General features: G+C 37.6%; 1 protein-coding gene across 6 annotated transcripts in view; it reads left to right on the top strand.

The window, feature by feature from the left end:
* ARFGEF1 (ARF guanine nucleotide exchange factor 1) overlaps nt 1–18,453 on the top strand; it is a gene marked incomplete at its 5' end in the record, with an annotated part of 93,468 nt that overhangs the window by 39,574 nt on the left and 35,441 nt on the right. For 5 of the 6 annotated variants that reach the window (XM_080610049.1, XM_080610047.1, XM_080610048.1 and 2 more), the window contains 7 exons: nt 4,986–5,165; nt 6,359–6,623; nt 7,182–7,295; nt 7,956–8,128; nt 9,054–9,187; nt 12,593–12,827; nt 18,272–18,371. In XM_080610049.1, coding sequence (XP_080466175.1) covers nt 4,986–5,165; nt 6,359–6,623; nt 7,182–7,295; nt 7,956–8,128; nt 9,054–9,187; nt 12,593–12,827; nt 18,272–18,371 — 1,201 coding nt within the window. Of the gene's footprint in view, nt 1–4,985; nt 5,166–6,358; nt 6,624–7,181; nt 7,296–7,955; nt 8,135–9,053; nt 9,188–12,592; nt 12,828–18,271; nt 18,372–18,453 lie in introns of all 6 variants that reach the window. The other variant, XM_080610045.1, reaches the window with a different exon arrangement.

Raw genomic sequence — 18,453 nt, 5'->3', positions numbered from 1 at the left:
CTACTGCTGCCACTAAAATTGTTTATTTTTGAAATGGTCTCCCCTGATGGAACCTTTTTGCCTTGGCTTCCTCTGCTAGGGCTACTATGGCATTTGTGACGTAGGTGTGGGGGTGTGTGCAAACTTCTGTTGACATATGCAGAGGTTCTAGTTGAACTTTCTGTCTGGCCTTTTTGTTCTGAAGACCTACAATTATGATAAAATTATATTTTTTTTTTTTTATAAGTCTGTAAAGCAAGAATAGGGATGAGGAAGAAGGATGGAACATGAGATCGAGATCTGCTGTCCTTGGTCTGCTGTATAATAAATGTTTGTTATCATCTAGATATTTTTAGAGCTTTACATGCTCATGTTTGGCCAAGAAAAATTTCTGTCTGTGCTTGATAGCTGTAGTCTGAAAAGTTGAATGTTACTTTAGTGATCACTTTCTGAGTCTACCCTGTGCAGCAGACTGTTCATAAGGTCAACTCCTATATGTGTCTTCTTGCAACTAGTCATGCTGTCAGTATGACCAGCGTCCCTGGAAGAAGGAAAGTTGAATTGAATGTTGCTTGCACAAGTCACCTGTTGAAACTAACTAAAAATAGAGGGCAACTCATTGGATTACAGAATGGGAAGACTGTAAAAGCTAACTAATTCTGAGGAGTAAGAATGATGATAAGTTTGAAACAAACTTGTGTGAAAACAGATTCCAAATTGAGAAGACTCTTAGAAAATTAGTTAACTTAACCTGAAAATGCTGTCCTGTCAGTTTGCAGTTTTATTTTTTTAGAGAAGGATTGTGTTTTCAGAGTTGGACATGAAACACTTCTGTTTTGCAAGATATGTATCAATTTAATTCCATATTATATTCTTGTTCGTTTTGAACACATAACTTTTCAGTGAAAAAGATAAAACTTTATGCTCTTACATCATTTATATTCTTTATATTATCTTCCATAGGAGAAGCTAGAACATAGTTCTGTTTTCTGCACTGTCCACAGCCATAATCCTTCAGTGTGTTTCAGGACTAGTAACTGACCACATGCTTGTGAATATGGATTTTTTTTTTTTTTTTCCCCTAAAAATTGATGTTAAGTAGGAAAAAAATAATCAAATACTGAGTATTAATAAATACTCCATTGTCAGTGAAATCTGGTGTAGAATCTATGATATGACACTGTTGACTTGAAATCAGTGTCTAGACTGTGGAAGCATGCTGAAAGCAAACACTGTATTTTTCTATTTTTCATACCCTAACAGTGTATTTCCATAGGTTTTCAAAGCTAGTAAACTAAGATAAACATAAGTCTTTTAAAGCTATGGTAAATGTATAACATTTGTATAACATAATGTATAAGTGACAACAAATTGGAAATGGTAAAAAGTAGGAGATAATATCACCACTTGCTCACAAAGAAAATGTTGCTTGGAGAACTGTGTTGCTGCGTTCTGTATGATTATGGGGAGTTTTAGAGTCATTCGTACTGAAAAATGATATCTCTGGAAGATTATTTGATATATTTTGCTTTATGGCTAAAGGACTTCAGTCTCCTGCATTTTTCTAAAAGTCAGTCTGTAGTGACACACTGTTGTGTGGTACGTGAATGTTTGGACTTCAAGTTGACTTAAAAAAGTGTTATTAAAAATAACCCTATGGCCCTTCTCAAAGTAAATGGAATTACATGGTTCCAATAGCAAATACAGTAGAGAGAGGGGTTAGGGACACTGTGTTTCATGCGCTCTCTTAAGAACTTGAGAATTCTCAGGCAACCGAATTATGAGTATTTCACACAAAGTAAATGTGGTTGCTGATCAGATGACAGCTGTACTGTGTCATAAGTCTTCCAAAGATTAATGGATTTCCTGAGAGGAAGAGAACAATGTCCCTGAGTTGAAAACTAGGCTTACTAGCAAGTCTGTATGTAGCTGCATCTGCCTCTTGTGCACTCTTAAATTGTTTTCCTTGTTGTAGTTCCTTTCTTTCACCATAACCAATCTGTTCTTGTAGAATATTCAGTGTGAGAGGAATGAAAAGTACACGTACAGATAGATGTTTTTAGCAGAGAATTAATGTAAACTTAATTTACCTTTTTAATCAACATCCATTTTGCCTCACAAATCATGATATCTCGTGTGCTGTTCTAACACACTCATTTTACATAATAGGAAATTCACTAAAGAGGCAAATATGCTTCAGGCTAAAAGTAAAAATACTATGGGTGTTGCACAAATATGCAGTCTGTAACTCAAGAAATGATCCTGAATGTTTTTCTCCTTTCCCAAATCCATCTAATGGTTGTTTATAAAAATGAATAAGCTTTATTTATAGTAACTAGGTAGAGGCACAGAACAATAGGTCTTTTTCAAATATAGAACAATAGGTGTGAAGGACTGGAAGGAAAGCATAAGGAAACAATCTCAAAGTCGGCATGATAGCCAATAGTTTCAGAACAAAGAAAGCTTGATGGCTGATGGTATTTTTGCAGGCTTTGTGGCTAAGGCAGCTCTTGTGGTAGGACCTGAAATATAATGAGATAGTGCTAACATTGTTTTCACAAAGATTTCCTTCAGTGCCTAAAGAACAGCAAAGGGGAGGAGTACAATAAAGTAGGGAGTTTTTGTTTTTGTTTGGGTTTTTTTAATCCTCTCTCCTTAGCTCACACTGAAGATACTGGATGAAAACAGATTAGCTGAGTGTGACCAGAAGTGGGAACTTGGCTGCAAAAAGCCTTGAGCAGCAAATTTACTGTGGTAGAAAAGAGCAACCTAATGCTCTGGCTCTGTAGGCAGTAAAGCCACTGCAGTAGCTTGCTGTTTCTGACCTCTGCAGGGAGGTGTTTTTCTATCCAGGCTTTGCTCCTAGGTATCCTAGTCCATCCTTTGTCCTGGCATGCATTTAATAATCTGAATCAACCGAAGTAACTTTTAAAAACAGAGTAGAGGGACAGAATCACCTCTGTCAACCTGCTGGTCACTCTTAATGTAGCCAGGATATGGTTGGCTTTCTGGGCTGCAAGGTTTTCTTTTTCTTTTTTTTTGCTGGCTCATGTTAAGTTTTTCATCTACCAGGATTCCCAAGTCCTTGTTGGCAGGGCTGCCTGTGTTGATGCTGGGGGTTGCCTTGACCCTAGCGAAGGACTTTGCACTTGGCCTTGTTGAACCTCATGAGGTTCACATGGCCCCACTCCTTGAGCTTGTTCAGGTCCCTGTGAATAGCATCCCGTCCCGTAGGCATGTCACTGCACCACTCAGGTTGGTGTTGTCTGCAGATTTGCCAAGGTTGCACTCAGTCCCACTGACAGTGTCACTGATAAAGATACTAAACAGTTCTAGTCCCAGTACAGACCCCTGAGGGCCACCATTTGTCACTGATCTCTGTCCAGATAAGGTACCACAATTTTATTATGGCTTTTGTATCGCCTCTTCCCTGAATGATGTTTCTACTAGCAGAAGCAGTGTATTTTAATAAGTTCTGTGGTGGTGTTGAAGCATTGCACAGAGAAGGTAAGAATTAAGGATGGTGGTATAAATTTCAACTTAGCACTTCATTTTTAGAAGGCTAACGACACATAAACTGAATTTTGTGAGGACAGAAAAGAACAGTATCAGTGCTCAGAGACTTAAATTCCTTTAACAAAGCCATCGTCTACAGTTTACCTACCTTTGTGATTTCTTTCCAATTGGTTGGAGGTTTTCTTAATATTTTTTTCTGTTTATTTTTGACTTAAAAAGACTTCTAGTGGGCATTTAGGCAATACTACTTTGTAAATTGTAGCATGAGATGCTGTTTAGTGGTCATATTCTCCAGTAAGAAATATATGTACCTCCCAACATCCACTGATGGGAGAACTGAGGCACCACGGGTAAAAGAAGGAACCTTAAGCAGACTGCTTATCTAGAAGTAGAATTCAGATCTCTTAAGCAGTAGCTCAGTTAAGTGCGTCTTTGAGGATGTTTGGTTTCTTTTCCTATTAAGCTGTACAGTGCTTTTTAAAGAATTTGAGTGAGCAGTGGATACTCTTTGTCCACTTGCTGGTGCCAGGTGTGGACAGAGGTGCTGACAATGTCAGTTAGTGAAACACGGCTTGGTTTGATGAGTAGATTACACAACACTTGGCAGTAACTTCTGGTTTTAACTGGTAAACTTACAGGAGTATGAGCTTTCCAGTGCTTCCAGATCTTTCTTATCCTAAACAACCACTTAAATTGTTAACTCTGAACAGTGTCTTTAATTCATAAAATTCCCAGATTTTTTCTACTGGAGTACGGTGATCAGTATAAAGCCTGGTCTCCTGGGCACCAAGCTTTACCCCTTCCACTCTCCAACTCATACCTCTGACAATATCTCCACAGCCTGTCCTCATCTTTCATCTGCCTCTGTTTCTGCTCTTTAATCGACCATGTGTCTATGCCACATAATACTTACGTGTTACCTGATCTTTTAGACGATTGTTTGCGTATTTTTTTTGAGAAGGGAGAAGCAGATAACTACCTCAAATGTCTTTCCAGACAAATGTCTATAGACAGCAACACCAGTATTCTGACATCTGCCCAGAAAGGGTGTTTAGAAAGGGTAGTTAGAACTGCCTAGTCACATGCTCAGTCTTTGTTCTGCACAATTGTGTTTATTTGTAAAATAGCTTTTGGACCCTTTGGATTGCCCTCCAGACTTAACAAGTAGTCTGTTGTTCATGTTTTGTGTCTAGAAAATTCTAGGATGACTTTTCATTAACTACCTGTCTGATAACTCCATTGTTTATTTCTTGCTGTTACATTCTGTGAAACACGTATTTCCTAGATATGTTCATTAAAAGCACTTTCAATTTAATATAACTGGTATGTATGATCTCATGTGGCTGTAAGAATACATGGGGAAATGTAATTGAACTGGAGTTCGAGATATATGCTTAGTTATATTTTAAATGTAATTCAATTTTTATATTAATTTATAAACTGATTTATAAGAAAAGTTTTCACTGGAAAATATTTGTTTGTTTATTTAGGCTTTGCTCACTGCAGTAACATCTCAACACATAGAAATCCACGAAGGAACAGTGCTACAGGCTGTAAGAACATGTTACAATATCTATCTAGCAAGCAAAAATCTTATAAATCAAACCACAGCCAAGGCCACTCTAACACAAATGCTGAATGTCATTTTTGCACGTATGGAAAATCAAGCAGTGAGTATCCCAGTATCTTTATATAGAAACTAGCTCTTAAAAGCAAACCAGCTTGAGAGATTTGTTTGTCATGATTATTAAAATTTTTGGCTTTAATAACTTCTGTACTTTGGGGAGAGGAAAGAATCTGGTATGTATTTTTGGGGCATAGGGGTGATATATAGGATTTTTCAACATTTTAGTGTATAGTAGTCACTAACAGATACTGCCTTCACTGAAACTGCTGTTGCGAATTGTCAGCAGGGATCCCAGTATATGCCCTGTGCCTTCTACTGCTGATAATAAAGATCAATAAAGTGAAGTCATTGTAACGCCTATTAAAAAACAAAACAAAACCAAACAAAAAACCCCACAACCCAAAATACTAAACAAATGAATAAGTGGAAGCGTTTATTTGAGAACTGGTTGAATTCCTAGCTATCTTTAGAAGTAATTCTGCTATACTATTGCAAATTCTACATTTTCTCTAAGAGTATGTATCACTTAACTTCTCTCTCAGAAGCAACTGCATGTTGATGCATGGTGCCATCACAGTTGAAGATTTATGAGATGCTATATTTATAAGTCATGACAAAAGCCATGCAGTACCTGAATGCTTTCAGAAATCTGTGCAGTTACTGTCCCTTTAAGCAACTTAATACAGAAGAGTATTATTGCTACTGTTGTTGTTGTAATTGTTAGGAATTCTTCATTTTTGCCAGACTGTGTCTAGTCTTTGTGCAAGCTGATAAGCTGTTCTGCTTGTTTTGCACACTCAGGGCTGTTATTTTCATATAATCACTAACAAATGCTAGAAGGAATTATTTGAGCTGTAGTTTGGAAGGTAGCATCCACCTGAAGATCTATAGTGCCACAAAAAACCCAACAAAACTAAAATAGTCTTTGTCGTATAGTTTTAAGTATGATGATTTCTGTCTGAGGATCTGTGTTCTGTAGTGTTTTGGAACTGTGGATCTTTTCAGTTTAAACTCCTGTTTTTATTGTGTTTTTCCCCTGGATGTTTAGAATTTAGATATTAAAGTTATTTCTAATACAAAGGATGCATTTTCTTAAACTGTTAGAGCTTTGTGAATGCACTGTGTAAGCAGAAAAAATAAAGATTTCATATTTATAAAGTAATGCATACAGTATGTATACAGCTCCCTGTTTTGTTTCAGTGGTGAAGTTCTTGTGTGATTGCAATGTTTTTGTAGCTTCAGGAAGCAAAACAGATGGAAAAGGAAAGACACAGACAGCAACACCATCTACAGCAGTCTCCAGTAAGCCATCATGAGCCTGAGTCACCTCATTTGAGACATATTCCAACACAGCTGTCCAAAGAACATGAGAGAGAGCTTGACCACAGCACAAATGATGTGGACAAGAGCCTTCAAGAAGATATAGAGGCTGAAAATGGATCTGATATTTCTAGTGCTGAAAATGAACAGACAGAAGCCGACCAAGCCACAGCAGCAGAAAGTAATCAGTGTGTACTTCTCTTTCATGGAGGGGAGGGAAAAGGTCTGTGAGAAGAAAGGCTTGAGGATTGTCTTTTTTTTTTTTTTTTTTTCCCAGATTTGGAGACAGGCCTATATTTTGAGATAGTTGAGTAATGTAAAATGCCTGTTGTCCTTGTTACCACTGTTAAACTTCATCATGAGTACCCTTTAGTCTTACACCCTGTTGTAGTCACTATAGTAGGTACACTGTTTGTACCTATGTAATACTGTGAAAGTTTTTGAGAATAGCATCTCAAAACCACCAGGTTTTCAGTGTTTAATGTACATAAAGATACAAAATTGATGTCTTTTGTTGGCATAGGCCTGTGGATTAATTACCATTTACAAGTTAAACACTGGAGTGCGTACCTTATGCAAATACTGTTTTGAAAGTATCCTAACACTTTTTTTTTTTTTAAATGTACACTCTCCTATTATTATATTTGTAATTTAATTTTTAAATGCAAAATGCAAGTAAAATATCTCAATTCCTCAGTTTCTCATTAATTTTTGTTTGGGTTTGTTTTTCTTTTTAAAGATCTTTCTAAATCTGATGGAGGAACTTACGATGGTGAAAGCAATGAGTGTGAAGAGAAGGCGCAAGAAATTGTAGAAAGTATTGTGCAGGAAATGGTGAACATAGTAGTTGGAGGTATATTAATATCTGTCTAGTCAATAGCAACTGCAGTCTGAATCTTGACATTAAGAATTATCTTAACACTTCTGAGTATTAACTAAAATATGTCATTATTGAACTAACACATGCTGAAAAAAAAGAGTTTCAGTTGTCTTTATTTGGGTGTTTTGCAGATCTAGCTGTGCATTATGTAACAGTAAAATGGACAAGGTTTCATGCGTTAATGTACACTCCCCGAATTGGAGACTAGTGTTCTTTTCAAAAATACAAGTTCTTGTTCCTTTATTTTTTTTTCCTGTTTTTTTTTCCACATAAACTCTTCAGAAATGGCCTGTCTGCAGTAGCAGGGTTGCACTACATTCTTCAGCTTGTTGGAAAGTATATATCAAATCAGTGAATGCCTTCCACCACCTCCCTCAGTACTTCTTTGGAAGTTGGTAGAATGGTGAACCTAGCAATGTCAAATTTTGTCAGTTTTTTAATTATAATTTCCATTAGTGGGAATTAAAGAGCATTGGGAATATTTTTAGCTATACAATGACATGTGAAGTCTGCGTTAAGCTCCTCCTATGATAGTTATGATTGATATAGTATTTAAATATTAGATTTAAAAACTGGTTTTAATTTGCAATCTTATGTAACATTTGTGTATAATTTTTACATCTTTTTTAATAGATGTGGAAGGGACTGCTGAAAGTGCAGGTGGTGATGGCACAATTGTAACATTAGAGGATGGCAGTGACAGTGAAAACATTCAGGCAAATGGAATTCCAGGGACTCCAATTTCTGTTGCTTATACACCATCTTTACCTGATGACAGATTATCTGTCTCTTCCAACGACACTCAGGTACAGACAGTTGTAAATTAGGAAATATGAAAAAAGTAGTATGTGTTATATGTTGCCCTGTAGAGTATACAGTTCCAAAATTAGACAGCTCAGTTCCCTGTTTTTTGAAGTGCTTCTGAGAAACTATAAAACTAACATTCAATATACATAGTGAAGAATGTAGCCAATTATAGAAATAATTGTGTAATTTCAGTGTGCTCTTCTCAACTGATAAATAGATATTTCAAGCCTATAGCATGACCTTAATGCAGCTATTTGAGATAAAAAGTTTCATGTCTGAGAGGATTTGATTTTCATTAACAAAAGAGATGTGAAAATGCACTCTTTGTATAAGATACCAGCATGTGTGCAATATTGACTGACAGGGTATCTGGTGCTGAAGTGTACTGAGTAATTAGGTTTGGGAATATTAGATCTTAAGCTTAAAAAGCTATAGTCACACATGCCATGCAGATAGATAAGCATTAAACATGTTGCTTATATAAGGAGCAAAAGTACAGAGTTGCAAGAACTTAGTAATAGGGGTAATTATTGTACTATAGAAATTTTACCAATTGTATCTTGCCACAGATACGTAAATATTTGCATTCTATTAAAATGTTATGTTTGGCTTTTATAACACTAGTCATATACTGAAAATGCATGAAGAGAATTCACTGCAAGTTACCTTACTTAGACTTGACCTGCATATTTTCATGACGGTCTTTAATTCTGACTTTTAATTTAGATAGCAATATTTATTAGTGAGTTTATTTTAACTGGCCAACAGAGTATTTTCTTTTGGTTTAGTTTAGTCTTGAGACCGTAAAGCTACAGTGAATTGGTTATATTTGTATATGTTAACTTCTTGTTGCTAAGAGGTGGGGATTTCCCTACACACCCTGCTAATGCAAAATAGAATACTGAAATATGTTAACTTCTTTAGGAATCTGGAAATTCTTCAGGACCTACCCCTGGTGCTAAGTTTTCCCACATTTTACAAAAGGATGCCTTCCTTGTATTCAGGTCACTCTGTAAACTCTCCATGAAGCCCCTGTCAGATGGACCACCAGATCCAAAGTAAGTAGAATTGAGAGTTCTCATAACCAATCTTTCTATTTGAAAAAAAAATAAAGTTCTTTAAATATTTTTGAGAGTCCTCAGTCACTGAGAAAATAATGATATGGTAAAATGAACTTCGAAACTTTGAAAAGGTGCTTTTATGTTCTAATGCATCTTTTGTATGTCAAATGAAAGCAGTTGCTGCTACCTATCTGCCTGTTTTGAAGTTTCGTAACAAAGTCTTTGCTTCCTGTAAGTGTATCTCATGTTCTTCCTGGATGCTCTTCCTAATGCTTTTCAGAAGGATCTGTACAGAAAGTCTTCAGGTATTTTTGGTCTCAGCTAATGTTGCTCTGCTTTTAAGTAGTACCTAGGTTCTGTTTATGCCCCATGGTTTCTTACATCTCTTGCATACTCGGTATCCAGTGCACACACCCAACTGTACTTCATCTTAATATTTTGACCTGATAGTGTTTATGATAAATTCATGATACAATGTTCCATTCTTTTGCTCAGGTAGGATAATTTTGGCAACATCCTTAATTAAAAAAAAAAAAAAAAGTTTTGAAACACACCCTTTATATGGCTATTTTGAAAATCTTGTCTTCTGATTGAAGAGACCATGTTTTCAATTCAGCTTTACGGTAAACAAAAAAATACTCTCCTTTATAGATGGGTGCCAATGTTAGTTGTGAGTGTTGGCAAAGAAGTTTGTTTTTGTGATCTTGAATACAATTTATATGCATGGTTTTTGCACATTAGAAGCAATTTAAGAAGATTGCTTTTTTGTTCATAAGATATTAAAACTATGGTATGACTTCTGATGGAGGCTCAGTATTTTTCAAAATAGAATCAGCTTTACTGTTTCATGGTCTAACTTCTGCAGCAGGTAACTTTAAGACGCTTTAATTTAACTGCTGATATGTGTTGTGAATTTAATAAGCTAAAAAAAAGTATGACGTAGTAGAAAGGGTTTTGAAGGGTTAGTCTAGAGCCATTTTCAAATTGTCTAGTGATATACTACAGAAAGTCAGGACATTAAAGAATGAAGACTAAGGCATGGGGTTTTTCCCCACTTTTTGAGAAGAGGAAATGCCATGAAAATCCTGTGATTTTAGTCAGTTCTCTGAGCCTAACACTGTCCATTTATTAAAGGCTTTAACAGGTTAACTCCCTTTGGAAAGAGCAGCAATAGCTATTGATGCACTTGGAGAATCTCACCTGAATCCATGGAGTCCTTGACGTTTGCATTGGAACTGATTAAGCTCTTCATGTAGAATAAATTGGAGGAAATGGCATTTAGGGCAACAAGAATTAGCTGCAGAAGCATTCGAAGACGTCCTATGTTTGGAGGAGTGCCTGGAATTTATTGGTGGTTCTGAGGCGTTGATGGCTTTTTGAACTAGTAACAAACATGCTGTAATTGGAAGAGGGGGCGTACGATATCTACAGCATTTAAAAAAAGTCTTATTTGCCTCTTTGAAAAACATCTTTCCAGTGAAAGTAGCTGTGAAATCTGTAATTGAAATATTTTAAATTTAGCTAACAGGACATGGACCTTTAGCTTAAACTCACAAGGCTGGGAGTTGAAATCAAGGTTATGTTCATGGGAACCTGGTTAATGTCTTAATGTCTTTATCTTCTTTTTCCGTGGAATGAAGTAAAATGGGGGAGAAATGTCTTGAAGGTTCACTTACGAGATTTTAGTCCTTAAACTTGTTTTAAATTAAGTGGGCTTTACACATCGTACAGAATTAGTAAGGCCAGCAAGTTAGGACTTCAGTTATGAGCTGACTGTTGCTGGAAGTAGGCAATATCTAATACTGTGTTTATCATTGAAATTCATATTTAAATTCTTATATTTCATAGCAAAGTATGGTCTGATCACATGCTGCCTGCATACTTCGGACAATGAGATGAAAAAATCTGGCCTTTTGAATCAAAAGGTTATGCTAGGTTCCATACAGCTGTTCAGTGTCCAGAGCCAGGCATTTTCTTGAAGAACTCCTAAGAAGAGCTATTTTGGGGTGTTTACTTTGAGCTACATTCCATTAAGAGTAATGTGAGGAACAAATTCCTTACTCAATTTAACTGCCAATGTTTTACTTCTCAAAAGTGTCTTCAGACAAAGTGTAAATTTGGGATTATGTTCTGTGAGTTTGAAGTGTTTGCAAATTGATTTTTCCCCCCACCCCCCTCAATACCCTCTTTTTTTGCCAGCACCTAGAAAGCATTGAATTTATTTGTAACAGATTTGCTACTGGAATTACTGTTGTTGTTAAGCTTGTATTTTTGCAACATACAGCAAATAGCCAACTATTGTGTGTGTTGCATGTTGACTCGAAGTGCTCCTTACCATGTTTGGGCTGTACTCTGAAAAATTTCCTGTCATTGTTCCTTCTGTTTCATAACTGTCCTCCTGTCAGTGGGTGGTTGTTCTGTGAAAACTTTGGGCTGTCTTGTTAGGAAAACCGTTTGTGTCTGTACCTGCTCTTCAGAAGAGCTGTAGTCTTTTCTCAGATTATCACAAGTGGGAAGGAGCATCAGGAGTCGGAGGAGAGAATGCATTCACCCAGAGTACTATTTAAATTAATTATATTTTTATAGATACAGATTTCCTTTACACTTTCGTGTGCGTGAGATTTGGGGTTTTTGGGGGCTGGTTTGTTTTTTGGTTTGTTTTGTTTTTTTTAAAGCATAAATAGTAGCACTCTTCTGACATGAATTCTAGCTTATCTCACTGTAAAAAGCATGATGTTACTGTGGAGCCCTTGACAACGCTACAGTTGCCTGACTTTGCTATTTCCACACTTAAGTGAGGCGTGTTGTATATCTTAGCTGCTTGTGGAGTGTGATGGGGACAGTGGTTGATAAATAATGTGAAATACAGTATTTGAGAAAAGATATTTCAGTGTTGGAAGCAAGTAGGTCAGGCAGTACTGCTGTCTTTATGATCTTTCAGCTCTCCATACTGGTGGAAATAGAGGAGGAGGAGGAATTTCCACCTTTTGGTACTCAAAGTTCTGTAGATGGACTGGCTATTATAGGTGGGTTCTTCCAGAAAAAAAAAAAAAAAACACATTCAAAGGAAAAAATGCTCCCTTCATCCTCTGGTTAAGATGGGCAGCATTGCCTACTGTTACTGGTGTTCTGCAGTGATGTCTTGCAGAAGAGTGGTTCAGTAATAACAGAGAGAAACAGTAACTGCAAAAGGTTATTCTTGTCCAGCTTCTTGACTGGAGTGACCACTTCAACAAAAAAGATCAACATCTTTTTATGACTCTTTCAGCACCAGGTTGTGCAAGCTTTATTTTATTAACATTCCACATACAAAGTCATCGTGGTGTGTACTGACCTTTCGAGAGAATGTTGTATTTTTTTGTGACTTACACTGGGCTGATATGCTGCATTGTTTTATTCTAGATCTCATGAACTGCGATCAAAGATTCTTTCGTTGCAGTTGCTTCTGTCCATTCTGCAAAATGCAGGACCTGTCTTCAGGACAAATGAGATGTTTATTAATGCTATTAAGCAGTACCTTTGTGTTGCACTGTCAAAAAATGGAGTCTCTTCAGTTCCGGAAGTTTTTGAGCTTTCACTTTCCATATTTCTTACCCTCCTCTCAAACTTTAAGACTCATCTAAAGATGCAGATCGAGGTATGTTACGTGAATTTCTAATTTAAGGGGTGGGGTGTTAAGTGAACATTTGTTCACATTTTTGTGTAGTTTGCTCTTTTCTTAGATAAATTTATTCTCTTTTTGGAATCTCTGCTTTTGTATAATACTTGCCAGATCTTCCTATGCTATTTTTTACCCAGTGGCAATGGACTTGCTTGCAAGAATACCTTGAAACCCCCTTGAGATAAACCAGCAACATTTCCATTGAAATACTTACAGATTAAATAACATTTACTCTGTAAGATCAGAAGTAACGTGACATGTCTGGTAGTGTTGTTTGGTGAAATAGAAAGTGATGGGAAAATAATAAGTAAGGCTGTTTCATCCCTTAATAATAGATGTTAACATAAACTAAGAATTTTTACAGTGCAAACCATGCCTTGATTTGTGCTGTGTTTGAGGTGAATTTTTACAGTCAACTTATCATGTCCAGACTCACTGCTATTGCTGTATGAGTTAGTTTCCTCTATTTCGAAGTAGAGTTTTCTGTTGGCTGTGGCATGGTACTATCATGGTATGATGCTGAAACTCAGCAATGAATAGGTTTGTGGATACGCTTGGTCAACTAATGTTCAGCAATGCAATTAAGAAGTTTTAGCTCTGCACTATGTAGAACAAATTAAAAAAGAGTAAACTTATGAAGGGAAAACGTAATACATGGTTTTGCAAAGGAATTTCAGAATAAAAATTAATGCCTTGAAATGCATTGTGTTTCTCTTTGAGGTCACTGAACAGGTTTCTTTCTCTAGGGAAATCCCAACTATTTGATTAGTGTAACCACTTCTCTTTGTGTATCAGGGCGTACATCAATATATATCCTGTATAAGATAATCTCATTCCTCTGGTCTCAAAAACTGAATGCGCAATCTAACTCCCTGGGCCATAAGTAGAAATAAGTCCATATTCTTAGCAATGAGTTATCCAAGTCCTGACAAACATTGCAGATTTTCTCACTGGATCAATATATTCTAAGTCTTAGAGGAAAGCAAGACATATATAGAGGTTTTGTTCTTGACTTCTGATTCTTGTGCTATAGGGTACAGGCAGCTTCTTGGAATGATTCTGTCTATTTGAACCACATGGATATCTTGTGTATCCTGTGTGATAAAGAACTTATCTCCACAGTGAATATAGTAGTGTGCACAATGTGCTCCTACTTTTCGTTTTGGGAGTCAGTGTGAATACTGAAGCCTATATATTGCCCTCTGAGTGTAGGGATTAAGTACATGAAAAGGTGCTAAGAAATGCTGATAACGTTGCTATTATAAGGACCTTGAATTCAGGGATTTCTTCACTTATGGATGTCACTGTGTAAGTTGGTATGTTGTGGCAGCTTTGGAGAAAGAACCTAATTTTGCCAGTATTATGTCAGAAGGGTCTTGTGTTCTGATCACTCACCAGGTTACTTTGATGCCTTCTGGGGAAAAAGCAATTAGGATTTCCAGTATTTCCTTGCGTATAGCTTGGATAGAAATACAGGTTTGATGAGTGATTGCCTTGAATGTATGATGCATTCTGAAGACTTTGAAGACAAACTGTGTGTGCTCAACAAGACTATAGTCCATGTGTGATGTTCAGCACATCAGACAGACTGGGCTGAGCTGCTTTTCAGTCACACAGCCTGCTTCCCAGCAAGTGTTGGATTTGCTGTGTTTTTGCAGAGTTTCAAGTCAGTGTGTAGGTGGTAAATGCATTGCAATCCAGCTTCCCTGGCAGAAATTTGATCAGCTTCCATCACTGCTACTCTTTCCCCAAATTCCCAATGGAAAATGAAGACGCATCTGAGGAAAACTGGGTAGGGGATGGGGACATATCTGAGGAAAACTGGATACAGGGTACCCTATGCTATTGTAGCAGCTTTTAGAATATGCTAAATTAGGACCATCAGCACATAGCATTTCCTCCTCACAAATAGGAAAGCCAAAACCCTCATGCTGCCGAAGTATCCATCTATTACAAAGTACAGGGGACAGCAGTTTCTAGAAACTTACCCTTTTTCCTGGTTGTGAACTAAGAACTCCTCTTCTTTCAGCTACTGATCCTAAAGGTTATTCAGAAGATGTGGGTAGACAAGTAGAAAACTTCACATTCAGTGTCTTGGAGCTGTAAGGAGAGCCATATGCTCTGATTTATAATATGCAAAATCTATGTATTTCGGGATTGAGGCTACACTCTTCATCTGTGTAAGACATTTTTTGCATATTTTAAAATAATAGTTTCAGATTCTGTTGAAACTGAGCCTGCCTTGGTCCTTTGACTTAAATGTTCAGGTATCACTGCCCTCAAGTAAGGTATAGTCATACCTTAATTGTATTGCAACTGGATTCATAAATGGGTCAAATGACTTGTTTGCAGCAAGTCAGGTCCCAGATACCGGGGTGTCATTTACCTATACTTACCATTACCACCCTTCCGTAACTGAACAAGCCATCTTACAACTCTCGTTTTCATAGAATCATAGAATAGTTAGGGTTGGAAAGGACCTTAAGATCATCTAGTTCCAACCCCTCTGCCATGGGCAGGGACACCTCACACTAAACCATGACACCCAAGTCTCTGTCCAACCTGGCCTTGAACACCGCCAGGGATGGAATATACCCAACTTCCCTGGGCAACCCATTCCAGTGCCTCACCACCCTCTCAGTAAAGAATTTCCTCCTTATTTCCAATCTAAACTTCCCCTGTTTACGCTTTAACCCGTTACCCCTTGTCCTGTCACTACAGTCCCTAATGAAGAGTCCCTCCCCAGCATCCTTACAGGCCCCCTTCAGACACTGGAAGACTGCTATGAGGTCTCCACGCAGCTTTCTCTTCTCCAGGCTGAACAGCCCCAACTTTCTCAGCCTGTTTTCATACGGGAGGTGCTCCAGTCCCCTGATCATCCTTGTAGCCCTCCTCTGGACTTGTTCCAACAGTTCTATGTCCTTTTTATAACTTAACTGTTATAATAAACAGTTATAACACCAGTTATAACACCAGAACTGCACACAGTACTCCAAGTGAGGTCTCACGAGAGCAGAGTAGAGGGGCAGGATCACCTCCTTTGACCTGCTGGTCACACTCCTTTTGATGCAGCCCAGGATACAGTTGGCTTTCTGGGCTGCGAGCAGAACACTGAAGCTGGCTCATGTTCAGTTTCTTATCAGGCAACACCCCCAAGTCCTTCTCCGCAGGGCTGCTCTGAATCTCTTCTCTGCCCAACCTGTAGCTATGCCTGGCGATGCTCCGACCCAGGAGCAATCAGTTGACCAGATGAAACAATTAGGTCATTTAGAATCATAGAATCATAGAATAGTTAGGGTTGGAAAGGACCTTAAGATCATCTAGTTCCAACCCCCCTGCCATGGGCAGGGACACCCCACACTAAACCATGCCACCCAAGGCCTCATCGAACCTGGCCTTGAACACCGCCAGGGATGGAGCATTCACAACCTCCCTGGGCAACCCATTCCAGTGCCTCACCACCCTCTCAGTAAAGAATTTCTTCCTCATATCCAATCCAAACTTCCCCTGTTTAAGTTTTAACCCTTTACCCCTTGTCCTGTCACTACAGCCCCTGATGAAGAGTCCCTCCCCAGCATCCTTTCTGGTTTACTTTTCCAATACTCTAGGAGTAAAGTCAAGTCTCTGTGACATGAATTGCAATAAGTAACATAGTGATAGGTAGCATTTTAAAATATCTGAAATGTAAAAAAATCAGTACAATTTTGAGAAGCTGTTCATTCCAAGATTATGCTTGTCCAAAGTTGACACCAGAAGCAAGAAGTCAATTCTGTCTTGGAAGCATAGAGATACAAAGTGTCTTTATAATGTGCAGACCTTCCAGGTAGTATCTCTTCTAGCTTAGATTTGCAGTTAAATTTCATACCTAAAACTTTTTTCTCTGCTTCACAGTGACTTCTTTTTTAAAATTCTGTACCACAAAAAAAAAAAAAAAAAAATCATTTTCCCAATTCAGAGGGTTTATAGCATTACTGTCTTTCAGTAAAAGATCAGAAAACAGCAAACCTGTAACTAAGAATTGCTCATAGCATGACCTTTATTAAAATTTTATGTCTTCTTCTGTTTGGATTACACAAAGTTGTGACTGAAACCAGCATAGTCCTCTTGAGTGTATTTAAGCACTTGAAAGTTTTTGATCTGTTACATATTGAACTCCTTAGGTTTCATAGGGATGCTTTCCTTTTTAAGATTCATAACTGGTACTGTGCTGTGTGCCCCTTTTTCTCTAAAGAGGCCAATAAAATGGAAGTATTAGCAGCGCAGTTTGCTTGAGGAAATGGCTTGCCATCAAAGTTGTTTAAAAATCAGTATTGCTGGTTTTCCCCAAACATTTTGAATTAAAGCAAAATTAGCTTTACGCTTGTCTCTGCCTGGCTAAAATCTTTGTAGAAATTCTGTGGTATAAAGGAATATCTGATATTAAAACCAAGGGTAGTTAATTATTTGGCTAATTGTATGCTGCTGTTGAAGAAGCTTGATGGCTTGAGGCTGTTGTCAGTATTCTAGAAAAAGCCTGTGTTGGTGGATTTGGTAGCCACAACGGGCTGTGAAGAGGTCAGCTCTCAGAAGTACAGAACAGTGGTGTAATACAGTGTGGCATAGTGATGTAATGCCATGTAGTAGTTCACATTTTGAGCTCATGTGCTGTTTCAGCAGTTGCTGCCATTTAGGGGAGAAGTGAGAAAAAGCCTGCCCAAGCTGCTAAGCATGCTCAGCTGAAATAGCTTGTAACACTAATCGATCTGGCGAGGATCTAATTGAGAGGGGATATAATAGGCTCTGTTCCAAACAAAAGCATCTGTACTAAAGCAGTGTTAGGGAAAACTAAATCTCTTTTAAGGAAGAGAAACTTCCCTGTTACTGGATCTGCTGCATTTTTTATGCTGTGCGTGACTAGTACCCTTCTTCCAATAACCTAAGACCACAGTGATCCTTTGGTGTCAAGAAGTTTCCCTTCTAATGAAGGTCCAATACTTTAAATTGGTGTAAGTGGCTGTTTGTTATGTTTGTGGCATAATATCATAATCTTGTAGAGAAGAATATTCTGTGGTGAGGTAATATGTCTTCTTTCGAGATCCCCAATGAACTCTAACAGCAGCTTAGACTTCTCATTAGGCTGAAGTGTTCAAAAAGGCTTCAAGATTTCACATTATTCCAGGTTCTTCCATTTTTGAGTGATCAGAATATAACACAAATTTTTCAGCTGGACAGAACTCCAGAAGTACATCAGTAACAATTCAAATTCCTAATTTGAATGTATCAAGTGTAAGTTGTATTTCCTCCTTTCTTCTTTTTTCTTTTTTTACCTTGTACCTCTAAAGTGCTGCTTTCAGAATTCTGTCAGAATGTTGGCCACCAAAGTTAAGTGACCTTTTTTAATAGATGGATTTTTTTCTCCCTCTTCTTGGAATATTTGTTAGGTTTTCTTCAAAGAAATATTCCTGTATATCTTGGAAACTTCTACTAGCTCATTTGATCATAAATGGATGGTTATACAGACGCTGACAAGGATATGCGCAGGTATTAAGGGCCATTTGGTTATATTTTTTATGGTTTTATGCTAAAGAACGAAACTGTACTTCTTTCATTGAATGATCTATTT

This window comes from Psittacula echo (assembly GCF_963264785.1).
Source record: "Psittacula echo genome assembly, chromosome: 2".
NCBI classification, from domain to species: Eukaryota; Metazoa; Chordata; class Aves; order Psittaciformes; family Psittacidae; genus Psittacula; species Psittacula echo.
Note: the sequence above shows the minus strand (reverse complement) of the source record. Positions and strands in the feature narration are given on the sequence as shown.